Source organism: Rhipicephalus microplus, chromosome 5 (genome assembly GCF_043290135.1).
Source record: "Rhipicephalus microplus isolate Deutch F79 chromosome 5, USDA_Rmic, whole genome shotgun sequence".
Taxonomy (NCBI): Eukaryota; Metazoa; Arthropoda; class Arachnida; order Ixodida; family Ixodidae; genus Rhipicephalus; species Rhipicephalus microplus.
In genome coordinates, this window is record NC_134704.1 from 34,967,352 (window position 1) to 34,985,705 (window position 18,354).

At 47.7% G+C, this 18,354-nt stretch overlaps 1 protein-coding gene across 2 annotated transcripts in view; it reads right to left on the bottom strand.

The window, feature by feature from the left end:
• Positions 1–4,447: 4,447 nt before the first annotated feature.
• The window catches only part of LOC142817725 (uncharacterized), a 461,268-nt gene continuing 447,361 nt past the window's right edge, over positions 4,448–18,354 (bottom strand). The window contains exons 2-3 of one of the 2 annotated variants that reach the window (XM_075895196.1): positions 7,342–7,525; positions 4,448–5,081 (exon numbers count right to left, since the gene is read on the bottom strand). In XM_075895196.1, coding sequence (XP_075751311.1) covers positions 4,534–5,081; positions 7,342–7,411 — 618 coding nt within the window. In that variant the 5' untranslated portion in view covers positions 7,412–7,525 and the 3' untranslated portion in view covers positions 4,448–4,533. The remainder of the gene's footprint in view (positions 5,082–7,341; positions 7,526–18,354) is intronic. The other variant, XM_075895197.1, reaches the window with a different exon arrangement.

Consider the following 18,354-nt stretch of genomic DNA (forward strand, 5'->3'; position numbering starts at 1 on the left):
GTTCTTGGAGGAGATTTTAACTTACCAAATATTGACTGGCTTTGCCACCAGCCGCAAATAACCACTTCGTTACCTATTTACTCTGTATTTCGTGAAATAATTAATGCACATGCCCTGTTCCAATTTGTACAAAGTCCCACGAGAATAGCCCCGAATAGTGCAAATGTGCTAGACTTGTTGTTTTGTTCTGAACGCACTCTCATTAGTTCTGTTAATTTATTACCCGGTATAAGCGACCATGAAATTGTTCTTGCACACCTATCTTGTGTTTTAAAGCGTTGCCATGTCCCTCCTTTGAGACAAGTGTTCTAATATGATAGAGCCAATTATGCCTCACTATCACAGGAGCTTGACGAATTCCTGCCTTTTTTTCAAACAGCACGTTTCTGCTCTTGACATAGAATCTGCATGGAACCTATGGAAAACCAAACTTTTATCGCTCACGAAGTCATTCGTTCCGTCTCGAGTAATCAAATCTAAGCGTCAGGCAGATAAACCATGGATTAGTAGAAATATTCGCGCATTGATAAATAAACGACTTCGCCTGTATCGCAGGTACTGAAAATCACCGAATCCAGACGTTTTCAGCAAGATGAAGGAACTCGGTAAAAATATAGAAAAAGAAATGCGCGAGGCAGAAATCGCGTATCTAGATGCAATGGGCGAAAAATTAAAAGCTAACCCAAAAGAAGTCTGGAAGTACGTCAGAACCAAGCGAATGGCGAAGGATCCTATTCCAGATATTATAGATGGCAATAATTATGCCGGTGACCTTAAAAGAAAGGCTGAAAAGTTCAGTAACTACTTCGAATCTGTATTCGTACAGTCGATCCCCCAGGCCAGTGGCCTGAAAACTGCTTTGAACTTACCACAAATGAGTGATATATCCTTTTGCGAGCAGGGAATAATAACGCTACTACGAAAAGTGAATGTAAAGTCAGCCCCCAGACCCGATCACATTTCGAATTATGCGTTAAAGGATTGTGCTGCATCGTTTACCCCTTTCCTAACGATTCTCTGTCAAAAGTCATTTGATTCCGGTGCTTTACCGCGTGACTGGAAAACTGCAAATGTAATTCCTATTTTCAAAAGCGGCAATAACACACAGAGTCGAAACTACAGACCTATTTCACTAACCAGTGTTTCATGCAAGGTACTAGAGCATATCATTTAATCTAATCCAATGACTCATCTCCAAGAAAACAATTTTATGCATTCTAGCACAGCATGGTTTTAGGAGAGGTCTCTCACGTGACACTCAATTAATTGAGTTTTCTCATGATATAGCTCTGTCGATTAATAATGCTAAACAGGTGGACTGTATTTTCTTAGACTTCGAAAAGGCCTTCGACTCGGTAGCACACAATCTATTACTTGTAAAACTGTCTGCACTTAATATTCCTACAGCTCTTTTCCAGTGGATGGAAGCTTACCTTACTGACCGAAAAGGGTGTGTTGTTCTTAACGGAACGACCTCATCGACATAAAACAGTCTTGTCAGGTGTTTTTCAGGGATCTGTACTCGGGCCTCTTGTTTTTTTTTTATATTTATCAATGATATAGGCGAAGGAGTATCATGCCGTCTCAGATTGTATGCCGATGACTGTTGTCTTTACCGTGAAATTAATACTTTGAATGACAGTGTACACCTACAAAGTGACCTCGACAAGATACTACCATGGTGCAATACGTGGAATATGACGCTGATTTTTTCTAAATGTAACACTGTCCAGTTTTCTACAAAACGTCATACTTTAAACACGAAATACTCTCTTGATGGCGAAAGCCTCACGATTGTACCAAGCTACAAATATTTAGGGCTTTTATACAAAAATAACTTTTCCTGGAATGACCATATTGATTACGTAGCGGCGAAGGCTAGTCGGGTCCTCAACTTCCTAAGGCGAAACTTCAAGGAAGCTCCTCCTGAGTTAAAAGAAATTTTTTACTTTTCAAATGTTCGCACTATATTAAAATATGGATGTTCCGCTTGGGACCCCGGTACAAAGACATGTATTGAAGAATTATAGCGCATCCTAAAGCGTGCAGCACGATTTGTGTCATCGAACGATGATTTCAGAAAAAGCTCTTCCGACATACGGGACAATCTTGGATGGCCGTCGTTGCAGGACAGGCGGAAATACATTCGCCTGAAACTGTTCCACGAAATTTTGATAGGTGCAACAGGCTTAAGGAAAGAAACCTACATACTTGATCCTACCTATAGATCTGCGTAGACCATTCCCTGAAGATTAGGGAATATTGGTGTCGGATGAACCTATATAAACATTCTTTTTTTCCGAAGACAGCCCATGACTGGAATAGTCTCCCGAATGAAATTGTACTGTCGTTGCCGACTTCCTTTGATGAAGCCTTCGCAGAATATTTGTTTAACTAGGTTTTACATGATATATGGTAGATATTTTGAGCTTTAGCTCACCATGTACAGCTTCTGTCAAGTTGTGTTTTCTACTCTGTCTTTCTTAAGGTTATGTATCTATAAAGTTAATTTATGTTTAAGAGTTTACTTTATTATTATGTTTTGTTGCTTTTTCGTGTTGTACAGCCTGTATCAACCTCTTAGTAACGTGATGTTTAGTCTATTTATAATGGTATTTATGTTTAGAGTGTTGATGTTATCTTTATTCTTACATAATGTTTGTTGCTTTTCATGTTGTATATACTACCTGTATCTTTCCCTGTTTGTTTTCCCCCTACAATAATTCCCAGTTGGGCGCTGTAGGTATCTGAATAAATAAAATAAATAAACATGGCGGCGCTTTCGGACGCCCGCTTCGAAGTGATTTTGGCGTATTTGTTTAAATATTCACCTTGTTGGCAGCAAACGACTGTTTAAAGTGGCTTCGCTTGCCTTCAGTTACCTTCGATGACCGAGTATTGCGGATAAGTTGGCGTAATTTTTGAGATAGCTTCCCATTTCGAACGCGCTAGGCCTAACTACAAGATCGATGTAAAAAAATCGGCAACATAATTTTTTTTTCGCGTTTGGTGCGTGGGTCGTATGTATTTACTTTTATTATTACTAAACTAAACTTCTAACAATGCTTCACGTAGTGACATAGGCAAACATTCTTAATTTATTTTCCATTTCACTGTTCTTTGGCTTATTAACCATCCAATAGGTGGCGCCACCGTCCCAGCTGGAACACGTAAACGCCAAACTATAAGACGCTGTCCACAACGAACGTTTGCTGCATGGTAACGCCATTCCTTTAACCTCCGCTATCACGATAACCGTAAACTATAACTGTCTTCTATTTCAAACGTGCCAGTTTGACAAGTGAGCTTGGTATACGGGGTCTGTCGATGTTGTATTCGAGAGCAAATGTATACTTTGATCAGTGTAACTGGTAAAGCGTGCGAATTTTCGTTTCCTAGCATACGTGAATGCATGACTTTCGGTGCTGAACGTAGTAAATAAGAGGACGTAAGACTTCTGCGCGTTGGGATCGTTGTTTTCCCATCGATAGTTGCGTGCGGCATACGAAAACATTAGCCGAACCGAGTGACATGCCAGTGCGGAGCTAGGGTTACTCGCAATATACATTTTGGCCGAATTTTGCTTGAACTCTGTCGATATAATTCGGTTCCGGTAGAAAAAAATAGCAGGTTTGACGCCATGGCACTGCCTGCGAGAAATTTCGATAATAGATATTTATCCGTAGTGGCAAACGCACTGCCACTGGAAAGGAGGAGCGCAACTATACTGCCTTGCTGTGTTTATATAAGTTGTTAAAATGCATTGTTGTATTGCTGAAATCTTAAAGTGAGCATGAAAGCCCGCTCGTTTGGTGTGCACGTAGTTTAAATGCATTCCTTTTGCCTGACAACAACAGCAGAAATGTGGTTACAGGAGCCGTCGTCGCATGCTTAGCAGCCGCTAGACTGGATGCATGTCTTTAGATAGAGTTACCCCATCCAAACAAGAGCAGGTTCTCATCTTCCTCTCTTACCATCATCAATCACTCTTTCACTCCCCGGTCATCCTTTCCCAGTGTAGAGCAGCAGGCCACAGCAGACTGTAGCTCAGGCCGACCCCTCTACCGTTCTGTAAATAAATTATATATCTCTCTTCATACCCTTCATTCTTCTATTTTATGTGTACGTGTAATGTATGCTTATCTGTATGTATAACGCTTTCGATGTAAATGCCATGTAAAAACACTTGTTGACATGTGTCATATATGTGCTATTGTCATGTAAGGGACCACGGGCCTTCGTCAAGCTGCTGCGACAGCTTTTGGCGCAGGCGTCCCTCCAGATTGTTTTCTGGTAATAAAATTGAATCCATTAGTTTTCTGCACTGGACGTGATGCATCATGACGTTGTACTGAAATATCCAGTAACTCTGCGATATATACTAGTCCGCATTGCCGCCTCATGGCCGATCGGACATGAGAGGGCTTCAAAAAAAGGCCAACAACGGTTCACGGGGGGAAATGACACTGGGTTGATTTATTGGAATAAATATCTAACAGAGCGAATAGCACATATCTATACAACCACTTTCACTCAGTCTAGGAAAGGCAGGGATCGACGTAACGGCGAGTAGTCACAGTCAGCGAAGAGAAGGTGACAGCCGCGGCCGCTGAGACCTCCGAGCACGGCTTCGACGTAAGGACCACCGGCACTGCCGAGCACGCTCACGATGCGAAGCACAAGGGCGAACATGTGATCCCGCTGCACGGCCTTTTCGGACAGTTCGCACACGAAGCGAAGGCGGCAATCGTGTTCGTGAACCTTCATGTAGGAGAAGGCGGAGTCCGACACGTCGCCGACGGAGACGGTGTCCATGATGGAGCCCAGGGTTCGGACTCGATCTGCCACGGTGCCGCTGAGGCCGAGGAACAGGTAGGCCAACCCGCCGAAGACCAGGTACAGGGCGGCGTAGATCACCACCAGGGGAAAGAGGAACCGCCGCGAGCGGCCGTCCCCGAACACGATGAATACGACGACGCAAGCGTTGATCGTGAAGGCGCCCACGAAGACGGCCAGGAAGGCGCGCGCCATGTTGGTGACGGAGTCGACTCGATCGGATAGCAGGCCGACGAGATCGTCCACTGTAGATGGAATAAAAAAAAGAGAGAATGACGCGGTCAGCATGGGCAATCTGATTAGTAGGGCGAACTCACGTTAGACACTACAATACATTTGGCCTCATAACAAAACTTCTAAGCGGGCGTCCGATAGCGTCGCCATGTTTTACGTACGCTACGTAGACCTACGCTAACAAAGTAGACAGTTATAGTTTACGGTTATCGTGATAGCGGAGGTTCAGGGAATGGCGTTACCGCGCATCAAACGTTCGTAGGGGACAGCGTCTTATGGTTTAGCGGGATAGCGTTTACGTGCCCCAGCAGGGATGGTGGCGCCACCTATCGATGGTTAATAAGTTAAAGAAAAGTGAAAAGGAAAAAAAAAAAACAAGAATGTTTGCCTGTGTCACTGCGTGAAGCAGTGTTAGAAGTTTACTTTAGTAATAAAGAAAAACATCGTATGAACTGCGAGAAGCTTGGCAAGCGAGGAAGAGCGCAACAAGCAAATGTAGATGGCAACGTCACTTTGCCCTTATCGCACCAAACGCCGCGATATCATAGATATTTGCACAAAATTGAAACATTTTACCTGTATTGTCCTCTATTAATAAACACGTGATGGTTTACTAACGACATTGGAATTCACAGTGTATAGTTTGTAATTCTGAACTGATTGTTTATCTTCATGTGCCCTTTAAACACTACACGCTTTGTCGTCACAACGTAGAGTCATCGCACTCATTAGGCAACTATGTCATAGAAAGTGCGTTTTTTGAGACAATAAAATAGTTCAATTTCTTCGCGCCCCTCATCAATACAGTCTTGAGCTACGCGGTTGGCTGAAGTGTTGGGCTGCTGAGCACGTTTGAATGGTGCAAAATAAGAAAAAAAAAATTGCTCGTGTACAGTAAATCGGAGTGAGCGCTCGCCAAAGATTTGATGAGAAGAATGCGCCGGCAGTTTGTCCGTAAGCAAAAGAACCACGCGAAAGTTCCCCATGCACTCAGCGCAAGGCACACAATTATCCACGCTTGCGCGGCAGTGGGGGACGAGTGAAAAAAAAAAAAAAGCGACACGGTAAGCTAACACGACAGCGTGACAATCGCTTGGCTGGGGTTCCCTGACAGCGACTTCGGCTGCATACTGTTAGAGCGCCGAAAGGAGAGAAGATGTGCGTTCGTCAACAAGTAGTAGTTCTGGAAAAGGCTGATGAAATCAGGCTAACACCACCACAGGTTGAGCAGCGCTGAGGTTCGGCTCAGACGGATCGCCTGTGCTTCGAAACGTACGAACACTATGCCGATTCGCGATGAGCCAAGTAGCTTTTTTTTTTCAACAGATACACGGACTTTCAAGTCGCACATTCTAGGAAGGTGGGCTGGCTAACAAAAAAAAAAAAGCCCAGAAGTAGCCACTACGGCCACTTCCGAAAGTGGCCGTAGTGGCTACCGACCAAAAAGTCGCGGCGTTTTCGTTTCGGTGGAGGCCAAATTGTGGAGGTACGTGTGTTGCGACACGTCCGGGCACGTTGTAGAACATCATACGACCGAAACCAACAGAACCTCCCACTAAGACATGCCTCATAGTAATATGGCAAGGTTGTGGCAAATGAACGCCCCGTAAATTAAAGATGAACTAGCCATTGCATCAGTAACGCGGCATTAAACAAAACTAAATAGTTCAAATATTCTGCAAATACCCAATGATCCACTAACTAAATTGCGCGAGTTTTTTTCTTTTCAGCTATACGAGGTTATGCAAAGGACGGCAAAACCACGCAATGCATGCGACGACATACGGTTGAATGTTGAACAACATTGCTTGCCTATGGACGGACGCTGCGCGCACGTACACGAGCAATTTTCCAACACAGCACCACAACGTTAGCCATCGCCGCCAGGTACTCCGACCATCCCCGCGTGCAGGAGCCGCATCACAAATTAAAAGTCACGCCAGGCAACGCTATTAGGCCAAAATAATATCTAATAACGAACGCTTGTCATTCGTTAACACACGTACGAGTCTAACGCAACACATATCGACTGCAATACACCACCCCCGCTTAATAGACTCGCAAAAAAGTTGACTGACATTCGAAACGGCTACAGAATATAACCCGTGCGACACACCAACTGACTGATACTAAACAATAAAAAAAAGACAGCTATAAAATCAAGACTGTTTGCTCGTCTCAGCAAGATACCTAGCGAGATAAGATACATCACACAGGCAACAGCCACGCCAATTCAGAAAAAAGAGGAATAATAAACAAGAAAACACTTACTTGCGTAGGCTGCGTCGATAAACAGCACCAACAAAACGACGAAGGCAACGAACAGTGGTCCCCTTTTCATGGCTGGAGTCGCAATCGACGCAGACAAGCCCGTCTGAATACTGCGCGGTTTCTAGCGGGACACGCAGGAGGCAAGCACTACGTCGGCAGCGTTGCACGGCTCAGCTTCAACTGCCTGTGACGTTCCACACAGATAAAGAGAGGGATGGGGGAGAGGAGGCAGGGGAATTTGGGAGAAGAGGCAGTGGGATTACAAAGGGAGCGCACGTGCCACCTAGGGAGGGAACCCTTTCCCAGAACCGGAAAGAAGCTAAAAGCGTGTCCTTTGTCCCCAGTGGGTGGGGGAAACAGTTGGGGATAAAAGCAGAATCTTATCTCGTCACGCTGGTTTTGGAATGAACAAAAAAAGGGGGGTCCATGTGGCTTTCCTTTGTGTGCTGCCCAGCAGGAAAACAACTCCCCCACTGAGGTTCCGTGAACGGGTCAAAAGACATTTTTTTTTCTACCGAGGAGAATACAATGAAAAGGAAAAGGAAAGAAATATTTGGTTGAACTGAAAGAGTTACTGCTAGATTTCTGGAAGAGAGAGAGCAGAGCTTGCTAGAGAGAAGCGAGCGCTCACACCACGTGACTTCTAGTGCAGCTCGTGATGTCGCCGGAATTTTCGTCTTTGCAACGGCAAAGCAAATTGGAGGGAGCGCTAAAACGTGATTACATATATACAAAAATTTAAAGAAATATGGCCATCAGAAGGCGTGTTAGGGTTAATCGTTTCTGGCAATCACGGTCATGTTAACAATCTCACGGAGGAACCGCTTCACGATGTACTCTACATACACACTTTCGTTTAACGGTGTGCCATACGAGTAGTGTGTTTATTATTATAGGAAAACTACATTTCAACAGTGAGTTAGTTAGGAGGACTAATAAATGATACTCTAAAAAGAATGTTGTCGGTGATTTCACCACCATAGGTTTAGCAATAGATCGGGAAAATCACTGTCAATTTAATTTCCTGGCGCACTTGCTATGCTCTCGTCATGGATTTCAGTGTTGTTTTTTTTTTTTTGAACTCGTAGGCTCTACTAAATTCTTTAGCCACGGTGGAGGAATAGGTATTCCTCCACCGTGTCTTTAGCTCTTGGTATGTCAAGTCTCGGATTTCCCCCGAATGCTATGCATTTCATTTTTGCCCACCGGAAACTGCGTAGACCCCAGTAGAGTTTGGTGCGGGAGCTTCAATGTAGAGTCATCAGTCACACTTTATTTTTACGCGTTTTCTACAGTATCAATCGTGAGTGATTTAAAATGAAACAAAGAGAAAAATGAGCCCCGTAACTGTCTCTCAGGGGGAGGACACCTCAACAGTAGATCACGAGAGATGGGGGTAGAGAAGGGATTAAAAGGATAGGATTAAAAGGTAAAGAGGTAGAGAGAGAGGAAGGAGAGAGCAAGGTGCAGGGACAGCGAACGACGCAAGTAAGAAGAGGATAGGAAAGATGGATACGGTCGAAGTAGCCCTAGGACAGGCCACCACTCAGCGAGAGCTCTTGTCCACGTCAGGAGATCGCGTAGGGCCAGCCCAGTCGGCCAGAGCAGCGCTGTCGTCGGAGATCACGGGGGCACAACCGGTCGGCACGAAATCCAGAGAGCGAGTCGTATGAATCGTCTTCAAAAGGTGGGAGTGGTAAACTTGGTATTGTGAAAGAGTATTTTACATATACTGCAAAACTAGTTTTTTTCTCTAGTGTATTGTTTTTAAGGCGACAGCCCAACATCTGGGCCAGCGTAAGAAGATTTCATCAAATACTTCATGTGCTATACCGATAGGCTGTACGCGACTCGCAAGTACTGAACAATAACTAAAGACGTTTCTGCACTATGATTCAGCACGTTTCCCCGGGGATGAGGCCACTCACGCTGCTTTGCGGTATATTTTGGCGATTACTGTTCGCAGAGCTGTAATTCAGTTATATCAAAAATATTCCAACCGAGTTACAAAACTGTGCAAACGTGATCATATGGGCTTTCCTTTTTCGCAAGTAAGAATGCATTGCCAGATGTTTCATCAAGTACGCAAGCACAATAATGCTGTGTAGCGAAATCCCATAGAGCCAAATCTTATAAGACGCTTTTATATGTGTATTTTTTAATTTTATTATTACAGTGTTGATAACCAGTTCTTAAGAGTTGGTACCGTCAAGCTGGGCACCGCTGTTGAACAAAGACAACAAATAGACGATTTTACGTAATATGCGTAGGCACCGCCATATTGATTGGGCTGCTAACGAATGTCTTTTTTTTTTAGGTATCCTTGTGAAACAGTAAAATCTCAAAACATCGTATGCATCAACTCAAGCTTGTTCATGCGTAATGTTCCTATTGTAACATTGTTTGTTTGGTTATCAAGGTTGCTAAACAGAAAGATTAGCCCAATATGGCCGCACCATAACCCACCTGGATTCAAAACGGAAAGGATTCAGCAATAAGGCGACGCCAAAATCTAAAGCCTCAGTATTTTATCCTGTTCTTTCTTAAATACCGACACCGATGGAAGCGCCATCGACGAATCTCATGGGCTAACGCTCGTCTTCGGCAGCCATGTTCTTCCTAACGCTTTGCCAGCACCTGGTGAAACGAGTTCCCCGCTTAGTGACCACAGGGCACTGACCGGGGGAAAAAGACGTGTCACGTTCGCTGACACAAGCGTGGCTAATGTACTTAGACATACGTAGCTTTGTAAATCTTCCAAGTTAGAAAGAAAACACCAGCTGCGCGTTATACAGGCCAGGGACAGAAGGCAGTTGTGAATACTTAGGTAAAAAGGAAACATCTTGAGATTTTACCGAAATCCATTGATAAGGCTGTCTACGGAACTTTGCCGAATTTCGTTGATGTGCTCCCGCATGTTAGCAACAGCCCAGAGAGAACTATGGCGGCCTAGAGGGAGCCATCAGTGAAAAGGCCTGGGAAAAGGCCAGCTGGTTGAGACGCTGCTTCGGCTCAAACGGTTACCTCAGATTAGTTCCGGTGCCCCTCGCATAACTTCGTGTTCCCTGGTGGCAAGTCTCCCTATCAGAAGACAGTGGGTAGAGCACAAAAGAACGCCAGGAACGAACAACTCCCTGTCTTCCTCTGCACTGACCCTCTGATGACAGTGATGAGATAAAAAGTCATGGTTGCCGCCATTTTAGGGTCCCTATAGCACAGTGAACTGGTGTGTGAAATCACGTGAAAAATGTGCATGGTTTATGTTCAGTAAGGGAACATAAGCATGGGAAATCGCAAGTTTGCTCGGTAATAGAAGAGCGAAAAGCATTCTACACAAAAAACAGATCTTTAGCAATCTATGGAAACACGTTACGGAAGGGCGGCAACACGGAACTGGTCGACGAGTGCACATGCGCGAACATCGTACGCGCATACGGAAAAGAACCGCGTCGTATTTCCGTAACGTGTTTCCGAAGTTTGCTAAAAACCTCTATTAAGTCACGGTCAGCAGCACCTCTTACGGGCTCACAATATACATTCTTGAAACATCTCGCTTACACTTACTATCTGCAAACGTTAGCATGAAAAAAAAAATGCGAGTTGGTTGCAGAGGGTTCCAGTAATACCCTCCTTTCCCATAGTCCACCGTAAACTTCTTTTGAGCCATCGTATTCACGCTATTCATTGCATTCATAATGGAAAAGAAAGGCCACCTTCTTTAGGAATGAGTACCGTCCACACAAATTACCAGGAGGGGAGAACCTTTGGCCCCACTCGAAAAAACCAGTTAGTGACGCTGGTAGTCAGACGCTATAGCCACGTGGCCTCCATCGTAGATTACCTGGATGAAGTTTTACACCTGATGATCTAGCAAAATTTTCCCAAAGCCTGCTTCGATACTATTTTAAAGTGGCTTGGGTTCCTCGGTGCTACCAGCGCAATGCAGCTTCTAATGAGGCCACGTTCTAAAGAATACCAGCCCAGGGTGTTTTTTCTGGGTTGTAGCAAGAATGTTCTACGGAAAGTAGGGGGTATTTGTCCAGCATGCATGTTTTTGTACATGAATGTTCGTGCATAAAAACCGCCACGGCCTTGATATTGGGGTAGGGAGGGGGGAGGCTCCCACACGTTAACAACAGCCCAGAGAGGACTATGGCGGCCCTTTCTGTCCGCTCTGTAGATACAGACGGAAAATTGAGAAATTTGGGAGTGATTTAGTCGGGGATCTACCAAGAGGACAAGAGCCAGCCAGAGTCTCGGGGAGATGTCGACGAGAGGAGCCCGTACGGTTAGCAAGAGCGTTTATTCACATTATTTACAGGTAGCGTGTGGGTCATAATAAAAATTGGCAGCATATCCATGGAGTGAATGATGGAGAGTGGGGCGAAGCATTCGTCCGTCCATTCGTTCTTGCTTCCGTCCGTCCATGCGTCCGTCTGTGTGACCATCCTTGCGTCCATCCACCCGTCCATGCGTGCGTCTGTTCGAGCGTCCGCTCTGGGTTCTTCCATGCGTCCACCCCCGCGTCCGTTCATGCGTCTATCCATGCATCTGTCTATTTGTCCGTTCGTCCACCTATTGAACGCTCCAAGTACCACCATCTCAGATCTTTTCATCATATATTCCCCATATAGAAGCACCGCCATCCAGCGGAGATTTTAGGGACTAAACGAGAGGTGGCACACGCACACTTTCTTACGGCTTGTGCTTCGAGTCTATTTCCCAACTTTAACCACCTCGAGTTCATGGTATATATGTGTTTAGACAAAGTTTATTCTACTTTCGGCATCCTTATCCATACGAGCACACACCGAAGGCAACGAGCATCGTCAACTGCAAACCTGTATCGCGATATGGTTTTGATTATAAAACCATTGCTTTAGAAAACACCTGGCGTCTTTCGTTACGCAGCTGGCGCCTTTTCGTTTTGCTTTAGAGGAGACGCGGGCGCTTCGCGAAGTGATCGGACGCGACGCTCATCGGCTCCGTCGATTTTCGGCTGGAACCGTGCTCTCTTCAATGTGGCTGCTCTAAAACTTGTGTGACAGCATCTGCCAAGTCAGCAAGATTCTGGGGACACCAATCTCACCCAGGTACGCCCAATTTTCGGCCACTTCGAGCAACTTTGCATCACAACGTAGCGAACGAGCTAAGCCTCACGGCGGCGGCTCCGCCGCTGCTGGATGCGGAGACGCCGCTCGGTCAACTCCTCAACATGGCGCTGCCTGAACTACGTGGCTACGACCCTACGACTCTGTCGTGGTCGTATATCCCGACAAATCCATCAGACGACGGCCCATCCACCATTTCGGCGGAGCAAGCCGACATTTTTCAACTCGTCGAGGGTCGGCGTCGCCGCCGAAGAAACGCGGAAGGAGCGTCTGCACTGAAAACTCCTCTCAACAATTCAGCCACTGGAGACGCTCGTGCTCCATCTCCTAAAGCTCCACAAAAGACTTCACCAGTCTCCAAGTGGACGCCGAAACCAACGGTCAGGATGAATCCTGGCGACTACGTGATCGTGCTCAAGCCACGCATCACAGTAGCCCTCAAGGCAGCGTTTCAACAAGGTGAGCTCGGCGCTGCCATTTCCCAACTCATCGGAAGGCAGCACATGAATGACATCAGCATTTCTCCCAATTGGGAGCAAAACATCATCATCTGTGGCACGCAGAATAACGAGGTGGCTCAGAAACTGCTGTCGGACTTTCAAATCAACACCAGCAAAGGACCGCTGCCGCTTCGCGGTCACCTCAAGCTCACCGGTGATGTGTGTCGCGGCGTGATTTCTGTGCACAACCTCGAAACCAGTGCGTCTCTGAAACATAGTGTGCAGTGGCGTGGCGGTGAACTAGTCTATGCGCGCAAGCTGGGGAACTCCAACGTAGCTGTGTTGACTTTCGCGGGAAGGAAGGTTCCGCGTTTCGTCCACTATAACGCAGAACTGACTCCCGTCAGGGAGTACAAGAAGACAGTGCCAGCGTGCTACCGCTGTGGTGCACTGGGGCACCGGGCGGATATCTGTCCCAACCCGGTCACCGAAAGATGCAGCCTTTGTGGCCAAAACGTGGGCGCTGGTCCTGAGGGGATGGCCCCCCACGAATGCAACCCAACGTGCATAGTTTGCGGGGGTCCGCACCTCACCAGCTCCCGCGAATGCACTGAAAAATTCATCAGGCTTCAGCAACCAGGGTCCAGGACATCGGGGACCCCAACAAAACCAAAGCACCGGTCAACTGGCAAAGTGCCAATTCCTGGCAAAGCAGCAACGGCAACGCTGCCACCTGGCGCGGCGGAATCTCCAGCTCTCGGCGCTCCATCTGGCAACGCTGCACGCAACCAACCCAAGGTGGGCAGTTGGGTGGAGGTCGCCTCCTCTCCCTCCTCTCTCTCCTCTCCACCTCCTTCTGCCACAAGCACTACCGAAACACAAAAACTCAGACATGAGCTCGCCCTTTTGCGATCTCAGAATGAAAAACTAGCCAGCGAACTTGACTCGCTCAAAACCAATCTCACTACTAAACCCTCGTTGAGCGACGAAGAGGAAAATATAACAGACAGGGAGATTCCTACTACTGTAGAGAGTCGCGTCGCGGCCCTGGAGACCCAGGTGAATGCCATAGAAACACAATTGGCCGACCTCCCCAAAATTATCCACGACACCATCGCGCGTCATATGGAGACTGTCATCGCACAGGTGACACAAACAGTAACTCACATTATCCAAAAGTGGATACAAGACAATCCACGCGTCCTCAAGCGCGTAGGGCCAATTAGGGACGTTAATCGCCCCTCAAAATTTAACAGAGTGACTCCAGATGAGTCGGACTTTTCTGAAGACTCCAGTACGTCAGCACAGGGTGCTGGTGAACTGAGTAATCTTAACAACACAACCCCACCCTCTATCTCCGAACATGGCCTCCAACCCTAGGTCGCGAGCCAGAGCAACTCAGCCGTTGTTACTAACACAGTGGAACTGCAGAGGTCTCAAGAACCACAAGAAGCGGGCTCATTTCCGCCTCTATCTTGAGACCTTAGAGTTCCTTGTTGCCGTGGTTGCCCTTCAGGAACCCGGCTCGGACGTCAAACTCACAAATTACACTACATTTCAACACAGCCCGGAGACATGTATACTTGTTCACAAGCAATATACCGCCCAGGAAGTCACACTCCCCACAACACCGCCTTTCCCATACACAATGGTGTCGGTGCTGCCTATAAGGCGATCTGACCCACCTGTTCATATTTTAAACATTTACTGTCCCCCAAAGCTTAAGAACGTCACGTTCAGCGAAACTTTCACACAAGCTATGCAGGTGGCAGGACGAGACCCCCTCCTGATCGTCGGCGACTTCAATGCCCCAAGCAGGTTATGGGGTTACCCACGAGAGGACACGCGTGGAAGGAAGCTTGCGGAACTTCTTTCTACACTTGGACTCACCCTCCACACTGATCCCGCCAGCCCAACACGTGTAGGCAACTCTGTTCAACGAGATACTTGCCCGGACCTCACAATTACACGCAACATACGCCATGCCGACTGGCTGAACACACAGGACACTCTCGGTAGTGATCATTGTGTATTAAACACAACTGTGTACATGCGTCCCTTAAAACGCCCACTTACACAAGCTCGTATCCCAGACTGGACAACTTTCCGCACCACTCTACCTATTTAGACCCTCTCCAGTCGGGATACGACACCTGGTCTAAATCACTGACGTCTACACTGAAACAACACGAACAGCTGATACAGCTCACGGAAACTCAAACGGACGTAGACAACCACCTCCTCCATCTTTGGCAGGCCCGCCGCAGCCTCACCAAACGATGGAAAAAACAGAAACATAACAGACGCCTCAAGAAACGCATCCTAGAACTCACGGAGCAAGCTGCGGAATATGCTGCTCAGCTAGCCGACACTAACTGGGTGGACAGGTGCAACACGGCTGCACGCCAGATGTCTGGTCGCAACACGTGGCGCCTGTTTCGCGCTCTCATCGATCCAACACAAACACGCACGGAAACTCAACGTCACTTACATAAGGTCATGCACAACTTTACAGGAACGACAACACAGCTGGCAAACACGCTCAGGGACCGATACCTGTGCACCACCAAGGACCCCCGGACGGCCGCATACTCCTACGCAGGCAAAAAGAACACGCAGTTGGACACCCCGTTCCAGCTCCACGACCTCCAGGCGGCCTTACGCAAGATGAAGCGTGGCACTGCACCAGGGCGTGACCAGGTTACGGTCAAACTGTTGGCCAATCTTCCCTACGCAGCCTACGCCACGCTCCTCAAATACATCAATAGCATTTGGGACGGAGAAACTCCTCTCCCTCTTGAATGGAAATCAGCTCTCGTGACCTTCATCCCGAAGGCAGGTAAACCTATTGACGTGGAGAACCTTCGCCCCATCTCCCTCACGTCTTGTGTCGGCAAGCTGATGGAAACGATGGTGCGCGACAGACTCTCCGAGTTTCTAGAAACACAGCACACTTTTGCGGACACCATGTTTGGATTCCGCCCTCAGAAGTCAGCCCAGGATATACTTCTACAGCTCCACCATGACATATTAGATCCTGTTGAATGCCCCCACAATGACAAGGTAGTCCTGGCCTTGGATCTTAAAGGAGCATTCGACAACGTGAAGCATGAGGTAATCCTTGACCACCTCAGTCAGACCAACTGTGGTTATAAAACATTCAATTATGTTAGACAGTTTCTTACAGACCGTCGAGCCTACATACGCATACAAGATGAGGAACATGGGCCTTACGTCATCGGCTCGAGGGGAACTCCTCAAGGCGCGGTCCTCTCTCCTCTCCTATTTAATATAGCCATGCTTCATCTTCCCCCCAAATTGGCTTCTTTACCAGGGATACATCACGCTCTTTACGCGGATGATATCACGATCTGGGCCACGCAAGGTAACCTGGGTCACATGGAGTCATGCCTGCAAGCAGCAGCGACTGTAGTCGACGACTACGCAACCTACTGCGGACTCCAGTGTGCCCCGGCTAAGTCAGAATTTGTGCACGTACGTCCCTCCCCTCAGGACACAACTCAGCTCCATATCAGTCTTCCCTCGGGACCGATCCGTGAGGCCAAGGAGATCCGCGTCCTTGGCCTCTTCATACACCACCAACGCAAGGCCGACACCACAATAGCCAAACTTCGCACGGTGGGAGACCAGGTGGGCCGTATGGTCCGCCGGGTCTCCAACAAGCGGGGCGGATTACGAAGCAGGGATGCAATGCGGCTTGCCCATGCTTTCGTAACGAGTAGAATACTCTACTCGACTCCCTACTTGCACCTACGCAAACACGAGGATGATCAACTCGAGGTCATCCACCGTAAAGTTATCAAGCGGGCTCTTGACCTCCCTATCACCACGTCCAACCAGCGACTTCTGGCCCTAGGCGTGGTGAATACCTACCGGGAACTTCGAGAAGCCCACCTCGTTAACCAATACACGCGCCTTGCACAGACCCATTCCGGTCGCCGCCTCTTGGACCGAATACACATCAAACACGATTACTATATTGAGGAAAGGGTGAGAGTGCCAGAACCTTGGAGACGCGCCCTCCGGGTCCGACCCCTTCCCCGCAACATGTCCAAAGAAAACCACAGTGGTCGCCGCCAGGCGCGCGCGGAAGCGTTGCAGCGACACTTTGGTCAAGAGGAACACGTGTGCTACGTGGACGTTGCCGGCCCGCACCATGGGGGGTGGTATACTGCCGCAGTCATACACAACGCAAACACCGTAAACGGGCTCACTTTCAAAGCCTACAGCGCAACACACGCGGAGGAGGTTGCCATCGCTCTGGCTCTCACCTATCCCTCTTCTAAACATATCATCACCGACTCACGAGGGGCCTGTCGGAACTATCAGCTAGGGTGGGCTTCACCGCTTGCTCAGCGCATACTGGAACCTAGCTGCCGATACGTTAATCCAACTCCGCGAAATCTGGTTTGGGCACCCGGTCACCAAGGACTCAGGGGTAACGAACAGGCCGATCAGGCCGCCCGCGCACTCTCTTCCCGGGCTATCTCCCTGTCTTTGGAAGCCTACTCGCAATCAGACAATTCGGCCCTTTCATTCAAAGATATTACCAATTACTATAAGGAGGAGCACCGGCGCTATCCAGACCCTTGTAAGGGACTGCATCGCGCTGACGAGCGCCTCCTTTTAAAACTGTTTACCAATACTGTACTGTGCCCGGCGGTGCTAAAACATTTCAATTCATCCTTTGATGGCACGTGCCAGTTCTGTGGTGAGGTGGCTGACACCTTTCACATCGTCTGGGCGTGCCAGTCTAATCTATCTATCCCCCCCAACCCCAATCCCACGAGAGAGGACTGGGAGGCGGCCCTGCTCGGCTGTCAAGACCTGAAGGCCCAAGAGGCTCTGGTTCAACGTGCGCGGGCGGCGTTGCTTGCCAATGGAGCCCCGGAATAGGGGTTCCACCTAGTGCTGTGAGGGTAGGAGGCCAATAAGGCCCCAACCCAATCACCTCTCTGTAACCATTTAATGGTTATTAAATGTTTTCACCACCACCTTTTGCTTTAGAAACATCTGGCGTCTTTTCGTTTTGCTTTTAGAAAACATCTGGCGTCTTTCGTTGTTTTTTTTTTTTCATCAGTCAACGGTGTTTCGAACATTAATCACGGAGGTAAACAATGGCTGCTACTGGGAATGGGAGACAGCAGAAGTCGGCATTTAGCTAACGCTTACACTTCCACTTCTACTAACGTTTTCTACTGGAACATGCCAATGGCTGCTAATGGGGAATAAGAGACAGAAGAATTTGGCTTTTAGTTAACCCAAACGCTGCGATTTTTTCGTTGCTCAACAACGCACAGGAGAAATCTCCCACCGGCACCCCCTTGGAGGTCAAAGCGTAAGACAAGTTACGTACTACGAGGGACGAACGGGTGCCGCTTTAAGGAGCTTCGCCTCTAAAACATCAGGGCTAAAACATTGCTAAGCCATGTCGTGGTTAC